Source organism: Leptosomus discolor, chromosome 6, assembly GCF_034619465.1.
Source record: "Leptosomus discolor isolate bLepDis1 chromosome 6, bLepDis1.hap2, whole genome shotgun sequence".
Taxonomy (NCBI): Eukaryota; Metazoa; Chordata; class Aves; order Leptosomiformes; family Leptosomidae; genus Leptosomus; species Leptosomus discolor.
In genome coordinates, this window is record NC_141396.1 from 21,449,153 (window position 1) to 21,465,626 (window position 16,474).

The 16,474-nt window shown below is 43.3% G+C and overlaps 1 protein-coding gene across 1 annotated transcript; it reads left to right on the plus strand.

Moving 5' to 3' along the window:
* The first annotated feature begins 1,803 nt into the window (after positions 1-1,803).
* Positions 1,804-15,930, plus strand: ANXA8L1 (annexin A8 like 1). Its single transcript, XM_086466513.1, has 12 exons — positions 1,804-1,824; positions 6,530-6,620; positions 7,055-7,149; positions 8,244-8,357; positions 9,200-9,290; positions 9,926-10,005; positions 10,633-10,692; positions 11,223-11,316; positions 13,081-13,176; positions 13,422-13,480; positions 14,383-14,505; positions 15,874-15,930. Exons 1-12 carry the CDS (start codon positions 1,804-1,806, stop codon positions 15,928-15,930), a joined length of 981 nt encoding a protein of 326 aa, XP_086322639.1.
* Positions 15,931-16,474: the final 544 nt, after the last annotated feature.

A 16,474-nucleotide genomic window follows, 5' to 3' on the forward strand; every position in this document is an offset into this window, starting at 1 on the left:
CTCATTTTAACAACATCTGCGCAAGCAAAAGGGATATTGGCCCATGGTGTCTGCCCCCTGCTCTGCTGACCTGCGAGTGCTGGTTGCTCTGGTCTGTATTAAGACTGTGCAGCTCTGCTCTGAGCCTTTGCCGCAGGTTCAGGTTTTCCAGACCTGTCCTAGGCCATCCATATTGATTTCTTAAAATCTGGCCAGTGTTTCTCTATGTTAGTCTGCTGTTGTGTCCCTTTGCAGACGTTTTAGTTCATGCTGGCAAGAATGACCACTTGGGCTTTTTCCCATTTTCTGTCTGGTTTGGTCTCTGTTTCCCTCTGTGACCTACAGCTGTTTGCTGTAACTCTGTGATTTTCTGTCTAGAAAGGCTTCTTTGCCCTTGGAGTCCTCAAGAAAGCTAACCTCCACGGCAAGCTGACCTGATTAAATCCCAGCACAGGGAAAAGATGTATGTAGCCAGCCAGGCACACCCTTAGGATCCAGCAAAAGCAAGTCCACGCTGCTTGTGAAGCCACCTTACCCCCAGGAGGATGAGGAACGAAAGACTGCTCATGAGCTCTCCTTGCTGTGCGCTGTTGATGAATCTGCCCCTCAAACATGGCTAGGAAAACAAGCCAGTGGAGACCTTAGCAGCATGTTTATTATGCCAAGGGCAATGCCGCCTCCTTCACAACTTGCGCTCGCCATATGATGGATGTATTTGAGGCAGGAGCAGCTGCCACAGCTAGTGCTCTTGGGAATAGCCAGGGCAGCTTCCCAGGCCATCGTGGACCCTGCTGGGTTAAGTGGAATAGCAGCATGTGGGAAGGAAATGAGAGGCCCATAGTCTGGTGTTTACCCAGCATCCCACATGGGTCTGTAAATGTGAGAAGGGACAAAGCTCCTCTATAGCAAGGGTTAAGCTATAGCTGGTGGGAATGTTTCCATCAGGGCAGCTTTCAATTTAAAATAAATAAATAAATGCTTGCATGGGTGGATTCTGACAAAAGTCTAGACAGGAAAATACTGCTACGACCATACAATATTTCAGCTGATTTCACAGAAACATTTCTCCAAATTAAGACATTAAAAGCTGTTCAGTTCTTTTTGAAACAAACACAAAAAGGAAAAAAAAACCCAAAACATTTCACACTCCACTCCTGAGCCTTAACCTGTCATAGCAGCTAGTCCAAGCCCTATGACAACTTTGCTGTGGTTAGCATTACTGAAAGTTGTCAGCCTTAAATGTGCTAGTCCTATATTAGCCTAGAGATGCTTCTTGACTCATGCCATGCGAGTCTAGGTAATGGATGGGGGGGACCTCCCAAGTCTCTCTTCAGTCTGCTGCTTTATTGAGCTTTACTGTAAGGCACAGGCCCATGCCAGAGGCCAAAATGTTAGGAGGGAAGGGTGTGTGTGGTGAGAAGCAGTGGAAAAATTACAATGAGATTTAGTCAACGGGGTTGAATGTAGGGCTCCTCATAAGGAAAACCTTGTTTATTAAGCAACTTGATCTCTGCCTGTGAGATCATATGTGAAAAACAGGTTGAGCCATGTCTGAGGGTGTTGCCCCATAGAATTTCTAGATAAGGATGGTTTATAACTGCGTGTTCCCAGCACAGAGAGGCCAGTTACATTCTGCAGCTTCCAGAGGGAGTAAGCCTCCTGAGGAGAACAGTTATTCCAGTCGTCTTCTGGTAAGTTTATTGAAAAGAACTTCTGTTTCTTCCTTTTCTCCCACCACCTTCAAATCTCAGATTCCCTAACCATGAGGTGTGATATGTGTGGTTTTCTTCATCAACAGACCCAGGTTTTGCTACTGAGACTGCAATGGCATGGTGGAAGGCCTGGGTAAGTAGAGGAAATATTGAAGTAAGACACCTGGACTTTTTTGGCACCGTAATAACACAACTTGTAAGTTGCATCAGGCACTGTGAGGGAATGAAATGTTTCCTTTTAAAAATCAGCAAGACTATTTTCTGCTTTTCTGACTATAAAATAGTGTTCAGCACTTCAAAAACCTTAAGTAAGGAAGGTGTTAACATGATTGCTGGCTTTAAGAGCAGACTCTCCCTGGTCCTTCGGTTGAGAGTGGTGCAGGTGGCTGTTTGCGTGCTTGTGTATATGGTGAGACTGTATTGGGGAACAGCAAAGTTAGACACCTGAGGTCTGCAAACTGCAGGCTCCTTGACCACTCCCTTCTCTTGTGGCAGTGAGTTCAGGGCACTGGTCTGTCCCCATTTTGGTCCCCAGTTGTGCTGGCAGGCTGTGGTCAGATAGAGACATGTGGTCAAGCCACAGTGTCTTTTTCTCTGGTGGGTCTTTAATATTGCAATGACAATGTGGACTTGAACACTCTGTCCGCTAGGAGCCAAAAATGCTGTGTATGTTCTCTTTTAAATTCTTATGACTTCGAGAGAAATGTGGCAAGATGGGGAGATGCTCATTTGGTGCACTGAGGCAGCCTCCAGGGTACAGCTCAGGCCAGGCAGCAGGCAGCTCTGATGATGTGCACAGCTCTGCTGCCACCCATAGCAGCTCTCCCATTAGCTTCCGTGGAAGGCCAGGTTTATCCCCAGACTTTATCTCCAGATCACCATAAGCCAAAGCCTAGAAGAGACTCACTGGAGACATGTGATGGAGGAGTACCGGTAGAGAAGTCTTCTTTTCAAGCCCTGTCCTCTGTCCAGCACCAGTGCCAGTAGCACACAGGCTTTCTCTGTACTTTTTGTCTTGTTTGTGGAAAGATTTGTCCCAGAGTCCGCTGCTGCTTGTTGTGATGTCTTCATGTTCCAGCAGCCTGTGCAAGGAGTGAGCCTGCACTGAGACTCCAGTGCTGCTGCTCCTCTCCCAGCTGGAGCACTGGCAGTCCTGGTGCTGCTGGTTGAGCAGGGGGCAAGGGGCCTCTGCTGCCACAAGCCAGCAAAGGTACCCAGGAAGTGTAGGAGAGCTGTCTTGCAGTGTATTATATTACCTCAGGTGCAATACATTGTCAAGGAGTGAGAAATCATTTTGCACGGACAGGACCTAAAGCGAGCCTGCTTTAGCAGAGGGGGTGGACTAGATGATCTCCAGAGGTCCCTTCCAACCCCTACCATTCTGTGATTCTGTGACCATTTTTCAGGTTCTCAGTTACAATTTTGCAACCAAGGTGTGGGAACTGGAGAAAAAAAAAAAAACCACAAACAAAACCAAGTGGGTTGGGTAATACCAGGGTGTCCTCATTTGGCTGGGACAAAATCACAGCCCAGCCATGCCAGGCAGGCCGTTAGCAGTTTTAAGTCAGCCAGGGCAGCTGACCTAAGTCAGCTACAGGTGTAGCCCACACCATAATGTCGTGGTCATTGTAAAGGCGGAAGGTTTGCTAAGGAGAAAGAGTTCTTGTGGGGTTCCTGGTTCTTCCTGCTCCTCCTCTGGCTTTTCCTGAGGACTGCTTTCCAGTCAAGTGTGGTGACTGGATGTTCATGTGGGTAAGTATAAGTCTGTATATCTCTGTTGGTATTGGTGGTGTTTCATTAAATCTGTTTCACTTCAACCCATAGGTCTGCTCTCCTTTTTTCCTGATTCCCCTCTCTGGCTGGTGAGGGGTTGTTGGGAGGTAGAGTGACTGTTATAATTTAGCCCTGGGTTCAGACTAAATGTAGTCACAAGCTAATTTTTACTTTCCTTCAGATGGGGATGGGAAACTTTCCTGATGTTAAAACATATTATGATCTTTTTTTTTTACCCAGAAAGATTAAAATTGTAATCTTCCTTTCTGCTGATTTCCCTCTGCCTCCTTATTTCCTTTTGGAAGTTTAGTATAGTAACATTGATTTTTTTTTTTTTTTTTTTTTCCCAAAGCTTGGTGTAGCTCTCACTTTGATTTTTCCCTTTCTGCAGATCTGTTCTCCACTACCCCCCAAGTTGGAAATAATTTGAAAACTTAGTCTGAGAAAAGAAGGAGGAAAAGCCCTCGAAAGCTCCAGCAATCTCTGACCTGTTAGTGTTGTAGGGGGTGGTGGCATGAGAAGAAGCTAAGAGGTCAAAGGAAGGATGATAAAAAATTGTTTTGGTATTCTAAACCCTTCATAAACAATACAGTTCAAAAGCAAAAAGAATGAAAAAATGTGAAACTTTTTCAGAAACTTTCCACTGGAAAAACCCCCAGTAACCTCACATGTCTCCAAATTCCAGCTTTTCAATCAACTAGTATTTAGATTTGAAAATGTTTTCATAGGAAAACTTTTAATTCCCCTCCCCTTCATTTATAGGTAAAACTTTTTGGAGCATCAGCTGTAAGGTATGCTGATTCTATTGCTTTCATGTCAATTATTCATCTTAACATAAGAGTTACGGTGATGCCTTGAGTAGTTTCAGTTAGGCAACTGTAGGATCAATTCATCTGGGAAACAAGACCAAACTGAACAGGGTTTCTCTTAAAAATTCTCTGGTGATTGTACCTGTGCTTGAACAAATATGGAGAGTGAGGTGTATGGGCAAGTCATGACTGTGCTACTTGAGCTGGAATGGGCTGTAAATGTTTATTGGAATTAGTACCAAAAAAGGCCATTGTTTCATTTGTTAGCGCTGCCTCCAGACGAAAGCTCAGCTTTGCACTCCCTCTTTCACTGAGCCACCAGGCACAGGTCCAGAGTGTTTCTTTCACATGGTCCTTGCATGCAGCTAGAGAGGCTTGTCCACCCTGCTTGCCAGGGCAGTTGTGGTGATGCTGGCTGACTTCACAGAGGACCAGAGCAGCGCTTGCAATGCTCCTGACATCTCAGCCAAACTCTGTTCCAGGCTGATGACAAACCATCGGGGATGGCGATGCTTGTCTGTCACTGCTCTTTCTGCAGTGACAGCTACACCTTATCCTTAAACTTGTTGCTCAGTAATTGTTTGGATTCAAAGCTGCATCTATTGAGAAGTTTCCTGTTGACACAATCTGCTTCACAGCTGCTCTTTCTGCTGGGAGGAAGGTGCGGTAGCACAGGAGCCTGTCTCTGTGCTGGATGTAAAGCAAACTTCTACAGATCTTGCTGAACTGATGAATATACTGCCTCTCTCAATACTCATCATTGCCTTTTGGTTTCCTGCCAGTGCTCCCAGAGCTTGGCTGGAATGCAAACATGTGCCAGCTATATCTGCTGGTAAGGCACTTGACAAGGACACCTGAGCTGGTTTGCCAGTGTGGCCATGCTTCAGCTGTGGTGCTAGGCTAGACCTGGCATTTGTTGACAGACACTCCTGAGCACATAGCCATTAATCTTCCAGCCTCTCATTAAAAACCAGGCATGGAGGTCCTGAAGGGAATTTCCACAAGCTTTTCTACCTGGCAGGTATTGCCTGAAGGATTTTTTTTTTCTCTGGGGAGGACTTGGATGATCTGGAAGAACTCTAGATAGAGCCCTCTTTCACACAGGAAATAAGAGTAGAAGGGATTTGCGTCATAGCAGGAGGCTGCTCGGTGGCACCTGGTAGTCTGTGTTATGCAAGTCAGACAGGACAACCATAGTGATTCCTTCTGGTCTGAGCCCCGATTTGAAGGTATTTTTATCTGACTGTGAAGAGACTCACATTGAAAAATCAATCAGGTCATACTGATATCATTAGTTCAATATTAACTCTAACCCTGCAAGTAAATTTATGAGAATATAGTAGTTTCCTGGGCCAATTTAAATCTCTCTGCTAAGAAAGAGAAAATTGTGTCCATTGGAATAAAGTGGTGATGACTCTTTATGCCTAACTTACTCTGCTGTTAATAGGTATTGTTAGAGATGTGTCAATATATTCAAGCCAGTCCCTTGATTAACAGCTTTTGTTGTGATTCTGTGAAGCTCTTAAGTCTGGATTCTGGTTGACAGTCACACTACCTTGTGGTGACTGGAATAAGTCTCAGCAAGTCTTTCTGCCCTGGGACTCTGTCACTGGCAGCGCTTTAGCGGTCTGTCTGGAGGCTTCCTGTGTAGTTGGCCCTTGGTTCAAGGGAGAACATCAAACCTGCACTCCTCCAGATGGGTCTTTTCCTTCAAAATAATCTCTTGGCCCAAATCCTTCCAGTGGAGATGCCACCTTCTTGAAATCAGCTGTGCAGAAGTGCAGCACCAGCAGAATAAAGCTGCTACTTAGAAAAATGGTATGCGAGAGCATTACTATTCCATGAAATCAAACAAGTATGTGTAAAAACTACCCTGCACGAAACCACTGGGAAATGCAGTATGATATGACAGCATATGTGCTGTGAAGCATTGTATTTAAGGGATGAATAGGAAAGTCTAGCCTACTCAGCTTTTCCTGCCAGACTGCCTGCACCTAATGACTGTTGCAGCGGTGTCGGTCATGCTTTGCATTTCATGTTTCTGCCAGGAGCCAAAGGCTGCTACAGGCAGGTGGAGGCAGGAAACTTGTTTTCTCTTTGGAGCTCTGCTCTGCTGAGAGACTTTGAACAAATCCCTCCACTTTTCTGTCCCTTCCCCATGTGTACGCAATGAATAATTTTAATGTACTTTCAAAATACTTTTTCTTCAGCTGATGAAAAGCAGTGGTGGTAAGTCCTGTGTTTTTCTTCTTTCAGAGTGAAGCAGAGGGCCGGTCTGTGACAGGTGCTTTAAACTTTGACCCTGCACCTGATGCTCAGACTCTGTACAAGGCCATGAAAGGGCTTGGTGAGTTGACTCCAACGACATGTGTAAATTCTATGTTCTGCTTATAATTTCCAAGTTGAAAGACATTCCTTAAGAACATTGCGGCCAGAGATATCACTTTTTTAATGTGGAAAGTTTGGCTGCTCGCAGAGTTTGTGGAGTCTCCTTCTCTGGAGACATTCAAAACCCGCCTGGATGTGTTCCTATGTGACCTACTGTAGGTGGTCCTGCTCCAGCAGAAGGGTTGGACTAGAAGATCTTTTGAGGTCCCTTCCAATCCCTAATATTCTGTGATTCTGTGAAAATTAAAAATAAAAATTTCCTCAGTGCATACTTAAACTTCTATATGAAGGCAATGACCTAGGGAAGGTGGTGTGAATATTCAAATTGGGATTTTGGACTAGTTTCAACTTATTCTGTGCACTCTGTTTATGGCTGATTGTTGCTCTCCACAGGGACTGATGAACAAGCTATAATTGACGTCCTAACCAAGAGGAGCAATATGCAGCGTCAACAGATTGCCAAATCCTTCAAAGGACAGTTTGGAAAGGTTCTTCCAAAACCAAGCCATGTTCAGTCACTGTTTCACTGCATGCAGGATGTAGTAAATGGGTGTATAGCTCATCCTGCAAGCACAATGCAAACAATATGCAGACCATCTGCAAATAAGTAGATTAATATTTATTTATAAGGCCTGCTGTAAATGTGTGAAATTAACTTTTTGTCAGGAAAAAGTGGCTTCCCTGCAAAGATTGTAATTTTTTAAAGATATATATTAACTTCTAGTGTAACTTCTTATTGGTTTTGAAGCTGTAACAAAAATTTTTGAGTAAAATATTGATTTGGTTTGGGGCCTTTTTAAATGTCAAAAAAAGTTCAATTTAAAGACTTATTTAATTACATTTGTTTAGAAATTCTGAAAATGAACTGTGGTTATTGACAACCATGTTTTACTATGGCTATCTTTCTATCTTTGATAACATCTTACGTTTATTGGGAAAACTTTTCCACCACCAAAGTTTGCCACTAGCCTTACTCTGGAGTCTCTGATGATGCTTGCTGGAAAGGGGACTGCCATGCAAGGGCCTCAAAAATGGAAGTAAATTGGGGGGGCAAGGGAGCTAAGTATGGGACAATGAATAGAGTGCTTGCATCCCACTAAAAGAGGGCAAGTCATACCCTAAAAACCCTGCATCATAGTGAAAGGAAAGTTTGAGGCCTATCTTCAAACAGGCTGCATGCCTGATTCTGAAAAAGTCCTGTATGCATCTTCATGTGCAAGCTTTGGGAATCAGCTCTGTCTGAAGCTACAGCCCTTGCTCAATTCAAGGCCTTCAGCTGTCTGGTTCTGCTCGCTGGGTAAGGCAGGGTGGAGGAAGATTTTCATCTTCCCTACTCTGCTGCAGAGTTAATCAATACCTGGAGAAGCTCGAGCATCGGGACAACAGGGAATGTGGAAGGACCTAGACAAATCTCATTTTGGAGTTAGGTGCCTTTTCAGTCTCAGGACCTTTTCTAATAAACTGTCAACACAGTATTGTCATTCAGCTTCATTGCTGTAGGCCACGGGGACGGAAACAGCACTGGGCAGCAAAAAGATGGTGTGAGGCTTTTTTACGTAACTTTGTGTTGTGTGTTTAACAGGATCTAATTGAAAGCCTGAAGTCTGAACTGAGTGGCAACTTTGAGAGGCTCATTGTAGCTCTCATGTACTCCCCGTTCAAGTATGATGCCAAGGAGCTCCATGATGCCATGAAGGTAAGCGAATTGCATGCTTATATTTAAGTAGTAGCACAGATACAATGCTAATTTCCTGTAACTGTGCTTATTAACACAAGTGGTAATAACTGGACTGTTATGTGATTAAGTTTGTTATTAGCAGTAGCCTTTGAGAAATAGTTAATTGTACTATTAAGGCATATTCTGGGGGGAAATGCTGCTTTAATATTTAGGGCTGTATGGGAGTTTCTGTAGGTACATGTCTCACAGAGCCTGAGGAAGGCAACAGCAAAACAAAATTCAGCTTTGGCAAGGAATGAACACCCACAGATTATAGTTTTCAGTTAAACAACTCTTTGCTGCTTTCTGCAGTGCCTCTCCTGAACAGAGCTCAATGACACAAAGATACTGACGCCCCACCCGAGATGTGAAACATTTAAGAAACCAAGGGGTGGTGGCGTGAGGGCCAGGCGGGGGTTGGCTGGGTCCTACCTATTGGTACAATATCTTTACAAGTTTCAGATGCAGAGAGGTCTATTAAAATAGTACGAAGATGGACTGACTAGACAAGCATTGGTCTCCCTGCATCACTCTAACACTGTCATCAAAGATCCGAATCCAGAAATGCATTGCAGAAGTGCAGGGTTACATTAAACTGATCCCTTATGAATTAGACACCTCAGTAAAAGAAACCGTGTTCATACCAAATGTGCTTTGGATCTCCAGCTTTCATCATGGTAGTTTCTCGCAGCTCAGCACACAGCCTAATGCTTTGCTGCCATACGACTCCTCATTTGGCCATACTTCTCTAGCAATAAATTACACTCCATGACTAGATGCCTTTCTTCACCTTTATTTCTCCACTATGTTTTTTATTAAAGGGTGTGGGAACAAGTGAAGGTGTTATTATAGAGATCCTGGCATCCCGGACAAAAGCGCAGATCAAAGAGATAATCAAGGCATACAAAGAAGGTAAAGTGCTTGAGGCTCTGATTTGTGTGGTCAGAGCAATGTGTGACTGCCCGATTGCACAGCAGGAATGGTGTTACCGACTGGCACTGTCAGCAGGAAAATGGATTTTTTTAAAAGCAAGAAGGTTCAACCTAACTCTGCTTTCAGCCTGGCAAACAGAACATGGCTATGCTGAGAGAATTTGAAAATCCCTTTCTAGGTCTCTATCTAGCTACAGGAAAAGATCAGCAAATCATAGATTTGGTTCAGCTTGGCCACACAGGCTATTGTCAGAATGCAAACAAACTATAGCTATACACTTGGCTTTTTCTCTCCATTATATACACTCTAGATGGGGAGAAAATGTAAATATTTTATATCTATTTGGTCCCTTAAACTGTATCTCAAACATTATCTCAGTGTTTATGCCTTGGACATCAGTGGAGCTAATGACTCAGTCGGATCCAAATGCCAACCTGCGTATCACTGATGGTGTGAAGCTGATCTCAGCCCTTTTTTTTTTTTTTTTTTTTTTTCCCCTAGTGACCTTCTTGACTAGTGTCAGGCTATTTTGTCTCCTTGGGTGACTAGTAATAGCCTGACTATATCACCCAAATAACAAATCCTTCCCTTGTCCTTCTCTTTCCCTTGGGCAGAATACGGTTCTGATTTGGAAGAAGACATAAAATCGGAAACAAGTGGCTACCTTGAACAGATTCTGGTTTGCCTTCTTCAGGTAATGACAGAGAAGAGAAATGAAGGTATAAATATCTTCACATTTTTCTCTTAGTTTTATATAGAAGACATGCAATAGAAGAGACAGTACAGTCATGATCATCAGTTAAACTGCAGAGACAAAGATGTCACTTGGACTGGATCTGTGTTTCAGTTTCAGCATGACTGAAGCAAGGAACCTTCCCTCCCTCAGCAGCAGTAAGAGAGCTGGGAACTTAGCTCTGCTGCAGGGAGCCACATCACTTTTACACATGTGTAAAGCCATTGCACTCTGCAAGGGTCTTAGAAAACAATGCCCCTCAGCTATGATTCACCACTCTTCCAGGGTCTGTGCTCTCAATGATGAGTGCATTCAGATGCATTTATCCTATCATGTTTTTCAAATTTTCCTGCCTAGCAGCAGAATAACTTAGCAATTTTTTGATTCCACTTAATATAACTGATTTTCGTGCCTTTTGGTGAAGGAGTTAGCACTTGTGCTATCTGAAACATTACTGCTTTTGAGTAGTCTGCAGAAATAGATATCCAAGAAGGATAATTGATATTTGCCCAGAATGTAGGCTGTGATCCTTATATATGGAAGAATCTTCATGCGACAAAATGGTTACCTTTCTTTTTCTTCTCATAGGGTGAGAGGGACAACGCCACTCTCTATGTGGACACAGCACGGGCTCTCCAGGATGCAGAGGTACTCTCAAATGCCTGTGACCATGTGACATGCCTGCATCTCGCCTGTCTTGAACTTCAGAGTGCTTCAGTGGGCAGCAGAGTGTTGGAGCCACGATGGTTTGGGGAGGGGTGGTCTTCAAATGGAAGCAATTTGGAGTTCTTCAATTTTGCCTGCACTGCTGAGCCTTGCTGTTCCAAAGAGCAGTAATGAGAGCTGGGCTTGGGCTCAGGCTCAGCTGCTTTTGATAATGTGAAAGTATATTAGTATGGTGGAGTGGGACAGCAAAGAATAGGGAAGAAACCACAAGAGTATTGTTGGCTGCTCCAGCTGCTGCAAGAGGCATGGAAAGGGTGGAGATAGTGGCTGCTCCAGTTTGACTAGATGGCATGGTCAAGGGTTTCATAATCAACCATTCTAAGAATGTCTAGTTCGCACAATGTTTTAGGTTGCTTCAAACCCCTTTACCCTAGTAAGGCCTTAAGCCAAACTCTGTTCCTTTACCAGCTGCACACACAAAACTTCTCTCTAACAATTGTGTGTTAAATTAGACTCTCTATGCTGCCGGGGAGAAGATACGGGGCACTGATGAGATGCAGTTCATCACCATCTTGTGCACAAGGAGTGCCACACACTTGCTGAAAGGTATGAAGCAGAACTCACACTCTCAAGCCTCTGAAATGAGCCAAAAAACCATGGCAGGGCTATAGATGGGAGAGATGGGTGGTCAGAAATAAGTACCTGAGTCTTCCTCCTAATCCTTGGTCACTCATTGACCAACAGCTGCCAGCATCTTTCGTGAAAACTAATGAAGACTTAGTGCTGCTGAAAACTAGGTGGCTTATATAGGAGTCCTTACACGGTGGTGGCTGGATGGTACAGATGTTTTTATAAACCCAAGGAGAGAATGTGTCCCTTCCTAACCATGTAGGAGCATGCACTGGACAGACCCATGACCCCTTGGATGTGGGTTCCTCTGGGGAAAAAAATCACTGGAAAAAGTAGCTGGTTATTCAGTGCTGGAGAATCATGGGGTTCACCCTGTATTTCTGCCCCAGGTCCTTCTGAGAGAATCACAGGCTGCTCGGAGGAAAGACACCAACCCAGGTCCAGCTAAGGGAGCACTCAGCTCCCCACTGCCCTGTACAGCAGAGACTTGGCCTTGTCATCTCAAGACTTGAGGCAGTCCAAGGCTCTGACTAACAGATTTTGTTATGTTGGCTGAATGTAAGCACTCCTATCGAGTACTGTGTAAATCAGCTGGACATAAACTGATAGATTAGGTGTGCCTGAGCTTTTTCAAGCTGACGTCTTCCGAGGCTGTTTTCTAAGCCCTGGAGGCCGGCTCCCCCTTGTGTTTCAAATCTAATCTCCCAGCATCACTTAAAAAAAAAAAAAAAAAAAAAAAAAAAAAAAAAGTGATCTCTAGTCTTTGACTGTGTCTGCCTTTAAGAACTGAATTTCAACTTCTTGTTGGGATGCAACCAGCCTTTGGGACCTACTGTATCACCAAGCAAGTCATTTCCTCTGTGCTACAGCAGCCTGTAACTGTCTTTAAAACTTGAGTGTAACTGCTGCAGCTTTTTTTTTTATTATTATTTTAATATGGAGAGTAGGCCTGAATTGAGAAAGTTGTATCCATCTGTCCATTCTGTGCTATTGCCTTTCCCCGAAGTGTCTGAGTGTTAATGTTTAGGTATCTGATCTTGAATGCTGAGAAAACTTCATTAAGATGTCCATTGCACTACATAGCAGTTTTCATTCTTAGCCTGAAAGCTCCAAATCAAAACTGAGATTTGTAATTCTGAACCCCCGAGTATTGAGTGCACAAAGTGAACAACTCTCTTGCTGAGCTTTTGTTAATGTGGGAGTTCAAATATCTTGGAATCTTCACCTGTGTTCCTCATCTTTTCTGAGTTGGGGTTGATTTTTTTTATTATTAAATTGTAATAAGTTTTCCCAAAATGTTGTAATTATTTAAAAATCCAAGGGCAGCATAGTCCTAGCTTTAATTTGATTTTACTCTGGCTCCTGAAACTAGTGACACCAACAAACACAAGACCAAATGATAGAGTTGTACCTAACTTTCTATTGTCTGCTTCATTTCTGTGGTTAAAGACAGTGATGAAGGGTCAGATTTCCAAATGGGTATGAAGTGACTGAACTTGCATTTTCGAACGAAGGCAGGGAATTAAGACCTGTGGATGGATTGGGTTTTTGAGACTGTTGCCATCCATTTTTGTAGCTGATTTCTGACTGCAGACTTCTGAAGTTGGTGCAAATGTGGCCATTGCTTTAGTGGGATCTCTGTTTTTGTATTTCCGCACAAGCAATAGCAGTAAATATTGGGTATGAAACACCTAAGCAGTTGCTTGGTAAAAAAATTGAAGTTCTTTGTGTTTCAAACAGTGTTTGAAGAATACCAGAAACTGGCCAATAAGAGCATAGAAGACACTATCAAGAGTGAAACTCATGGGTCACTTGAGGATGCCATGCTGGCTATTGGTAAGAGTGGCTACTTTTCCCTCTTGTTTGTCTGAGACTACTGCCTTTTCTTCTGCAGCGGTTGACTGCTATAGGATGGGTCTACTTTATAAAGGTGTCTGGTAGGAAGTAAAGTACTGCTTAAGAAAGGTAGACTCAGATCCCAGGTGCACACTGAATTAATGGAAATCATGTGGAATTTCTGTTACCTGCTGCCCTGGACTGGAATTACCATTGATTCTTACTGAGCCTTTTTGTATGCCTAGTGAAATGCACGAGGAATGTCCATTGCTACTTTGCAGAGAGACTGTACCATGCTTTAAAGGTAAGATTCTTCATTGTTTTTATAAACCAAACACAAAAAAATAGTTCTTTGTGTTTTCATACTGGACTTAACTTGTAACCTGGCTTCCACCAATCCAAATTAGAAGAGCCAAGGTTTTGGTGAAATCCAGTAAGTTTAGTGCTATTGTTGCAAGTAATAGTAGAATCCCTTCAAACACCTTGGGTAGAAAAGTACCCTTTAGCTTGAGATACCAAGGGAGTCTGGCTTTTCTGGCTTAGGAGTCTACAAGGAGCCCTGTCCCACCTTCTAGAACTTAGTCAAAACTTCTGGGAGAGGCTTTTCTAGGAGGTTGGTCATGGAATGGTGGAATTTTGTCCATAATGTTAACTTAATGGACTGGACCACAATGTTTTCTTTTTAGGAAGCAATTCTCTCAATGGCAGTATAAAATGAAAGAGTTCCAAATGTGGACACAGAAGGCATCTGCAGACTGTCCCCCTGTAACTCTTAACTGATATGTAAATATGTCAGCTCTCCGAAGTTTGTGGAAAGCTGAGATGACTGATTGGTTTTGTTATCAACATGATCTGAATTTTCCTGTGAGTTATTAAACAGTATTGGTTAAAGCCAAGTGACGCTTAGGTGATGCTGCGGAAGGACAATACGTATTCAGTGCCTACCTCCAACTCTGTAACATGTTTGCTTTTTCATTTGACATGTGCAAAGACTTGCAGCACACTTGCATGGCTGGCTTGTGGTATTGACAGTGGCCCCTGGGAGGGGGAGGTGGGGGTTGGCCCTCCAGAAAGAGAAGCAGATGTGCTGCAGAACATGTGCCAAGCAATGTTTGAAAGTTGACTCCTCCTGTCCTGGACCACTTTGCAACAGCTTATCCCTTGTACACCCTCTAATGTCACAGACTGATACACCTGTTATTCCAGGGGGCTGGCACCCATGATGGGACTCTTATAAGGGTGATCGTTTCTCGAAGTGAAGTTGACTTAAATCTTATAAAGGCTGAATTCAAGCGTATTGCAGGAAAGTCTCTCTCCAGCATGATTCTGGTAAGCAGCGTCTTAATATGATGGTACTTAGCCATCACATGCGTTCTTAACCTGGCCAGTACTGTGGGATGCTTTCGTGGTTGTGTTCAGTAAAAATGTCATTTCTGCTAAGATCATAGCTCTCCTTCATTAGGCCTGTTAACAATCATCTCCTTGAGAGACATACATGCCTGAAAGGTGAGTCAGGTTGTATGCTCTGTAAGTGGCTTGGGCAAAGCCAAACCCAAGGAGACACTGCTCCATTTTTTTTTTCACGGACCAGGCTCTATTTGTGCACTTCATGATCTCCTAGATTAATTTAGATTCATTTAATCCTCCCTCCTAGATTAATTTAGATTCATTTAATCCTCCCTGTTACACCTTTCGTGTACTGCTGTGCCATTTTCTCCTTTCTCTCTGCTGTCCTTAACTACCTCAAGTCAATGCCATATAAGTCAAAACAGTGCTGGGCTTTTCTGTTTTCTTTTCTTTTTGTTGTTGGTGGGGTTTTTTTAGCTAACTTATCCCAGACGAAGGCCTAGTGTATACTGTGGTGAGACAGGTTTAGAAACTGAACCTCGTCAACACTTATTATAACTTTTGAGGTTTGAGTCTCAGCTCTGAGTGAATGACCCTCCCCTATTAGGGCTGAAATGCTGGGGTTTACCATTTGTCCTAAGGACTGTGGGACATTCCTCTCCCCCAGCACAAATGGCACAGAAGCCCTATCCTTAGCAGTCCCTATGGGAAGTCTAGTTCTGTAATGAAGGCCCTTTCTTCTAATTGACACTGTCAGTGTCTGTCATGTTGATTAATGATCAGTCTTCAAGGGTCTGTACAGAATATTCATTCCTTCTGGGAAGTGGAACTGGCTTTACACCTGTCGTCACAAAACATTCAAAGCGAGCAAATTTTATATCTAGTGATATTTTCTGTAGTGATTCTGTAGACCAAAATGACCGTATTTGTGTCTTTTTAAAAAATGTCATGTGTCAGGGCTAACTGTACTGCCCTTTTCCTTCCTGTAAGGGGGAGACGCTATACAAATATCCAGGGACATAAAATCTGAACACAACAGGCTTGGATGCTCTCATTTGTGCTGGCTTCATCTGTGTTGCTCTGTGGGATGGAGTCCTGAAAAATTGCTCACCTGGATTCCAAAGAAAAGAATTGGACTTGATAAATGTTATTTCAGGTGACAGCTACAAGCCTCATTTCTCCATTTTCTTTTGATGGTGTGTCAGCTGGCAGTAACTCTACTGAAGTCTGGCTTGCTCTTTCCAAAGTCCTTTTCCTGTGTGGGCATATTCCATGAACTGACAAAGTCAGCACTCAGAGCATGCAGAGGAACTTCCACATTCACTATTTTTTTATTTTTTCTCCTGTCAGGATGACACTAGTGGTGATTACAAGACAGCCTTGCTGAATCTCTGTGGCAGTGACTGACAAAATCTAGAAGGAAGATGTTGAAATGGATACAGAGAGAAAATACACAGTGAACAAGGGTCTGAAAATGTACACGTAGAAATGTACATGTACATTGATCCAAGTGGGGAGAAAAAGAAGATCAAATTTATGATCAAGATTTCTAAAGCTTTCTGAAGGATGTGGATGCTCATTACACATTAAAAACTATTCACTTCCCCAACAGTTTTTAAAACACAAGTGGGAATATTTCTTTTTTTGTTTCCATTTTGTTTTGTGCAATTTCTCTTCTCTTTTAACACACAGTGAAGGGTGGCACTTGGATGTGAAATTAAAGGCTTTTCTAAACCCTCTGTAGGTGTTCCACAAGTCTGAGCAAGCCTACAAAGCCTGGGCTGTCCTGAAGCCTTGCTATCTTCACTAGGACAAGCTAGTACAGCACCAACCATTTGATTCTAGCAGGGTCAATCTGGGAGGAGTCCCAGATATTAACGAGGCTTTAGGGCATGGGTCAGAATGGAGAATTCAGTCCTGGGGGGCTGGTTTAGCAGCCTTATCTGCATAA

Coding starts and splice junctions, on each gene's coding strand:
- ANXA8L1 (XM_086466513.1), top strand. CDS start 1,804: ATGGCATGGTGGAAGGCCTGG. Junction 9,291..9,925: donor AATCAAGGCATACAAAGAAG/GTAAAGTGCTTG, acceptor TCCCTTGGGCAG/AATACGGTTCTGATTTGGAA. Junction 13,481..14,382: donor GACTGTACCATGCTTTAAAG/GTAAGATTCTTC, acceptor CTGTTATTCCAG/GGGGCTGGCACCCATGATGG.